The sequence below is a fragment of the Sesamum indicum genome, linkage group LG11, assembly GCF_026168435.1.
Source record: "Sesamum indicum cultivar Baizhima isolate 11 linkage group LG11, ASM2616843v1, whole genome shotgun sequence".
Classification (NCBI taxonomy): domain Eukaryota; kingdom Viridiplantae; phylum Streptophyta; class Magnoliopsida; order Lamiales; family Pedaliaceae; genus Sesamum; species Sesamum indicum.
In genome coordinates, this window is record NC_142667.1 from 5,597,449 (window position 1) to 5,603,714 (window position 6,266).

Consider the following 6,266-nt stretch of genomic DNA (forward strand, 5'->3'; position numbering starts at 1 on the left):
TTCACCAGAGCTGCCATATCAGTCGACGGCGGCAGCAAAGCAAGTTCATTTCTGGCGGAAAATCGCGAAATCTTAGGCACCGGCGACTGTAGTTCTGAATATGTCGAGTTCCCATCAGTTTCCGGCGCTCCACTGTTTGTTCCCGACGGCAATAAGCATCTCATAGCCGGACGTAAACCACCCACGCGTGGCGGCGCATCTCTTTTCTCAACCAACGAACGCAGCGACGGGACGCTTCGAAATCGCTCCTTCCATCTAGTTTTCAGATCTCTGAGTGCTGTAATGGTTTGCTCGTCTCCTTTGTCGATGACAGCGTTGGCCAATTTCAAGAACTCATCAAGATTAAACGGCTCAAATTTCCTTCCGCCATTGATGAAAGGTGAAGCTTCACCAAACCCTAATCTAGGCGGCGCTCGGAACGAAGACGAGTCATAGGCCAAGTTCTCACCTTTCTCGTTTATAGTCGTTTCCACTTCCTCCACAGAGTCTGGCGTACCTTCATCAGCCTGAATAGTGCCAGTTTTCGACGGGTTTTGGTTGCGCGACCCTTCGTCTCCCAAAAACCCTAACAGCGGCGTCTGCAATTTTCCCCTTGTTTCAGCCCTCAAAAAGCGATCAATCGATGTTAGACTTCCATTCCCATCCTCTGAAATCACTGTGTCATCGTTCCCAATAGTCTGATCTGCCATTGTTGCCGGCAAACTGCCCAAAACCGGCGATGTACGTTCCAATCGCAAATTTCCTGTTTTCGCTCTCGGGTCACCGGAAAACTGACCAAACCAGTCTGTCTCTCGCTGTCCTTCATCACCGTCAGCCTCCCCCTCGCCGGCCGGAGCTCCTTCCTCGTTGCCGGCAGCGGTTTGAGTTGTTAGGGCTTGTGTGTGTGTGTTTTGTGGTGTAGTAGTGTGTGAGAGAGAATAGAGAGGGTCCATTTTTTTGAGAGAGAATTTTTAGTGAGAGAATTTTTGCATTTCAAAATTTAGTTTCCGACTGGATTATTTGTTGGGAACATACCGCTACATGCCATTCATTTATCTTATGGATGGCTATTCAGGAAAAGTTACTGACAACCGACAGACCATGGCTCACACATCTTGGTGGGTGTATTCTTTGTAACGAGGAGGCATTGGAGACACATAGCCACCTTTTCTTCCAATGCCGTTTCAGTAGATTATGCCTTGCAGCTGTTCGACGGATTATTCGAGTCCCTTGGCCCAACTGGGAATGGGGAAGGGACGTCGAATGGGCAACACGAAAATGGAGAGGGAAGCATATTATTAATAAGCCTATCGAGCACTACTTGGATCACTCGTCTACCATATATGGCGAGAAAGAAACTTGAGACGATTCCAGCAAATTGAGCATCCGGCAAATGTTTTGGCTTCCCTCATTGTAGATGATATTAGACAGAGGATCTTGAGTATTAATATGTCTAATTCTGGGTAAATGTAATTTTCATTAAGTAAAAATAATTGTATAGTACAACAATTTGATCATCAATTGGTTTCTCCCTCGACAGGCCAAGGGATACGCCATAGTCTATATAATGCTCGTGTACTAATTGACAAGGTAGTGTTGATACTGAGGATCCTCTGTCTGACGTCGTCGATGATCATCATACCAATGGTGTTCGGTGTCTGTTCAGTATGTTCAAATCGCCTCAGGTTCCTCTCTCTCCAAATGTGATTGACACATGCTGCTAGTAGTGAACGGTAAGCTATGTTGACAATGTGCTTTCCTCTCCATTTTTTTGTCGCCCATTCAATGTCTGTTTCCCAATCCCTATTGGGCCATTGGAACTGAATTCTTCTGCGTATTTCTGTAAGGCACTGCCGGCTAAATCTGCATTGGAAGAATAAGTGAGAGTGGGTTTCTGTACTTCCGTCGTCACATAGGATGCAGGCCCCAAATGGGATAGCCATGGTTTGTCCGTGGTGGGAAGTTTGCCAAGAATTGCGAGCCAAAGGATGAACGCATGTCTTGGTATCTGAAGACCAGCCTTGGCCTGTCGAGGGATAAACCAATTGACTGTTGTACTGTACCTTTATTTTCATAATGCAAATTACATTTACCCAAAAAAAAACATACACAAGTGCCCATCTGGATTAAATTGAGACATCTTCCGATGGAATTCTGGACAACGAAAGGATTAAGCACTGTGGTTAGTGGTGTGGGTAAACCCCTCTACCCAGACGCGATAACGAGAGCATGCACGAGACTGGACTTTGCTCGTGTATGCGTGATGATAGATGTCAAACAGAAGCTGCACAAACATATCATTGTCATGGCACCTAATGAAGATGGAGGGGAGACGCCTTGCAAAGTGGATGTTGAATACGAATGGCTCCCGCCAAAATGCACAACATGCATGCAATTGGGACATATGACAAATGAATGTCCAATGAAGAAATCTCACAAACCGACGAAGCCACCAGTAAATGTGTATGTGCCGAAAGTTTCTATACCACCGCCACAACCACCGCCTAAGGAACAAAAGACGATGAAACCAGTGGTTGTAGAAAAACCCAAAACGGATGGGGGCGATATGCATGTTGACCGGAATAACTCCAAGCAAGAGGAGAGGGGTAAGGCACTAGTCCTCTATAATACATTTGATGCGTTGCACTTAATTGATGATGCAGATGAACATTCGGGGGGTCCTAACACAAGCAACCCCATATGCAATGATCCATGTTGAACATCGCTTTGTGGAATGTGCGTGGGCTGAACAAACGAGACCATCAGCTCGCTTTAAAGGACCTTGTCTCTGAATACAGGTTACACTTTCTAGGCATTCTTGAAACTCGTGTTTGATTGAATAATGTTATGCATATTCAAGCTTTTTTACTCCCACAATGGAAATGGTTTGTCGATTACTCTTCTGTTGGAAATCGTATTTGGCTAGCTTGGGATGAGAATATTGTTGATGTCCATATCTTAGATCTGGGAGATCAGTTTATTCACTGTCGGATTACTAATAAGGCCACAAATGAACATGTTATTATCACTGTTATTTATGGGGCATCTAAGGTGATTGACCGTCGGAATCTGTGGAGTGCACTGGGAACACTTGCTCAGCAGTGCTCTGAAGTCCCGTGGATGGTAGGAGGGGACTTTAATGCAGTACGGGATCTAAACGAGGTATGTGGTATTTCAGGAGACATTAGGATGGCCACCGAAGAATTTAACACCGGTATTTTGGAAGCGGGACTCCTTCCACTACCTATGCAAGGTGAATGGTTCACATGGCATAATTGCAGTACATCCACGCGGAGTTTATGGAAGAGGTTGGATCGAATTCTTACTAATGATCGCTGGCTGGCACGGTTCCCTACGTTAGCCTATCACAGCCTCACACCACGGACATCTGACCACTCACCATTAGTGATACATGGGGATACACAACGACAGAATGGAGGTATGTTTCAGTTTGATAATTATCTGACCCATTCGCCTGATTTTATCCCTAGTGTACAGAATATTTGGCAGCATGAGGTGGTTGGCTTGCCTATGTACGCAGTGTCACGTAAACTAAAGGCCCTCAAACCGGTCTTCAGACAACAGAGGAGGAATAAGGGAGACTTGACTCTCAATTTCCAATTAGCGAAGGGATTCCTTGAAGAGGCACAAAACTTGGTGAGTTCAGACAGGCAAAATGAGCTCTTCCTTTTTCTGGAACATTGTTGCCGCCTAGTGTACGCTAAAGCGGCCAAACTTGAGCAAATTATGCTACAACAGAGAGCCAAGTTGCAATGGATGAAGGGAGGGGACCAATGCTCCCGAATTTTCTTTCGCAAGATCGCTCAGAGACGGGCAGTGAGGAGGATCTTGCAAATAAATGATGAGAATGGTACCACTCACACAGAACCGAGTGAGGTCGTGCATGAATTCATGTCATTTTATCAGAACCTCTTAGGAGGTAACAGACGTCGGTTATTGGTGGATATTAATTACCTCAGACCTTGGGCGAGGCATATATTTTCCAATGAGGAGGCTAGCCACTTATTTCTACCTTTCTCACCGGAAGATGTGAAGCAAGCCATTTTTGACATTGCCGAGGATAAGGCTCCGGGCCCTGATGGTTTCTCGTCCGGATTCTTCAAGGCAGCTTGGGCAGTTGTGGGTACAGAAGTTACAAGGGCGGTACTGGATTTCTTTACTACGGGGAAACTCCTTAAACAAGTTAACACCACACTTTTGGCATTGATCCCCAAGGTACATACTCCCATGTCTGTCAATGATTTTAGACCAATCTCATGCTGCAATGTTTTATATAAGGTTATTACTAAACTACTTGTCCAACGGTTGAGTATGGTTCTGGACAAGTTAATCAGTCCCTGCCAAACAGCCTTCATCCCGGGAAGAAGCATTGGGGACAACATTATGTTAGCACAGGAACTGTTCACAGGCTATAACCAGATACGTCTTCCCCCAAGATGTGCACTTAAAGTGGATATTAGAAAGGCCTATGACACAGTCGAGTGGGACTTCCTTGTTGCGGTTTTACAGTTCTTCAACTTTCCAACTATACTCATTAGATGGATTGAGGAGTGCATTACGACGGCCTCATTTTCGATTGGTCTCAATGGAAAACCTCACGGGTTTTTTAATGGAGCGAGAGGTCTACGACAAGGAGACCCTTTATCTCCTTACCTTTTTGTGCTTGTCATGGAAGTTTACATTTGGAATTCTTACAGTTAATTGAACAGGACATGCAATTCACCTACCATTGGAAGTGTGAGCCAGCTAGGGTATTCCAGTTGGGTTTTGCAGATGACCTCCTACTTTTCTGCAGAGCTGATATGGACTCTGTCAGTGTATTCAAGATGGGACTGGACAGGTTTGCAGAGTGGTCAGGCCTCCGGTTGAATGTACAAAAGAGTCACCTATTTATTTCCCGGTCTGCACAAGATAGGAAAGATCAGATGCTAGCAGTGCTGGGTTTTCAAGAGGGGCATCTCCCGATGAGGTACTTGGGTCTCCCTCTACTCTCATCTAGATTGTCTATCTCCGACTGTCAGCCACTCTTATCTAAAATTGATGCACATATAACTGGATGGGAAGGAATATCATTATCGTATGCTGGGCGGGTACAAATCATCAAATCTGTACTTTCAACACTGAGCTTGTATTGGGCATCTGCATTTATCTTACCGAAGGCTGTCATTAAGGAAGTGGAGAAACGCCTTCGAACATTTCTATGGAAAGGAACCTCAATGACGGGATATGCCAAACTAGCGTGGAAAGATGTTTGCAAACCGGTAGAAGAAGGGGGTCTAGGAATTAAAGATATTGGTATTCTTAATCGTGCCTTAATGACAAAGAAATTGTGCGATATCATTAGATGTGACCGAACATCTATCTGGGTTGAGTGGTTGCAGCACGGACGATTACGGAATAACTCCATATGGACAGTTGGCGAACAGGGAGGATCGTGGGGTTGGAGAAAGCTGCTTCATCTACGCAGCTATATCCAACCAATGGTGGAGCTTCATATTGGAGATGGGAGGACCTTCTATCTTTGGAAGGATCCATGGCATCAACTTGGACCCCTACTTCCTAGATTTCCACGCGGACCAAACTTACTTGGCCTTGAAGACTCCACTAAGCTTTCTTCGGTCATTGACGGGGGCCAATGGCACTGGCCTCTCATCATGGATATGGAATGCCTCCAAATCACATATACACTACCTCAGATTCATGGAGGCGATGATATGATCATTCGGCGATTTCCTGATGGGCAACCCACTACCCAAGCACTTTTTTTTTGGGTAAGTGTAATTTTCATTAAAAAGAAAGTATAGTACAACAGTGTCCCTCATTAGGCGCTTCCCTCGACAGACCAAGGGATACACCATAGTCTATACAAGGCACATGTGCTAATAGAGCTAGGAAGCTTAATACTGAGTATACGTTGCCGCACATCTTCTACTATTAAGTTGGCCACTACGCTCAAAACATCTCAGATTTCTCTCCCTCCAAATATGGTAAACACACGATCCAAGCAGGCATCGGTAGAATATATTGATGATGTGCTTCCCACGCCATCTTCTTGCACCCCATTCAACATCACTGACCCAATCCCGATTAGGCCACTGGAATCGTACAATGCGCCGAATACTACTGAGGCATCTTCTACTGAATCTGCAGTGGAAAAACAGGTGGTTATGTGACTCCACCATGTCTTCATTGCACAGCACGCACTACCCAAGCACTTTACCGACTCTTATGCCCACCTGGACCGAAAGTAGGCTGGACTTCACTAC

At 45.3% G+C, this 6,266-nt stretch overlaps 1 protein-coding gene across 1 annotated transcript; it reads left to right on the forward strand.

Moving 5' to 3' along the window:
• The first annotated feature begins 2,284 nt into the window (after positions 1 to 2,284).
• Positions 2,285 to 5,718, forward strand: LOC148785036 (uncharacterized). Its single transcript, XM_088875203.1, has 4 exons — positions 2,285 to 2,585; positions 2,906 to 4,215; positions 4,698 to 5,439; positions 5,564 to 5,718. The coding sequence occupies exons 1-4, from the start codon at positions 2,285 to 2,287 to the stop codon at positions 5,716 to 5,718; spliced, it is 2,508 nt and encodes an 835-aa protein (XP_088731329.1).
• The last annotated feature ends 548 nt before the right edge of the window (positions 5,719 to 6,266 follow it).

Excerpts from the sequence above, each read along its gene's own strand:
- LOC148785036 (XM_088875203.1), top strand. The coding sequence starts at position 2,285 with ATGGCACCTAATGAAGATGGAGGGGAGACGCCTTGCAAAGTGGATGTT. Across the intron at positions 2,586-2,905 it reads CTCCAAGCAAGAGGAGAGGG|CTTGGGATGAGAATATTGTT; the intron begins GTAAGGCACTAG and ends GTATTTGGCTAG. Across the intron at positions 5,440-5,563 it reads CGAACAGGGAGGATCGTGGG|ATTTCCACGCGGACCAAACT; the intron begins GTTGGAGAAAGC and ends CCTACTTCCTAG.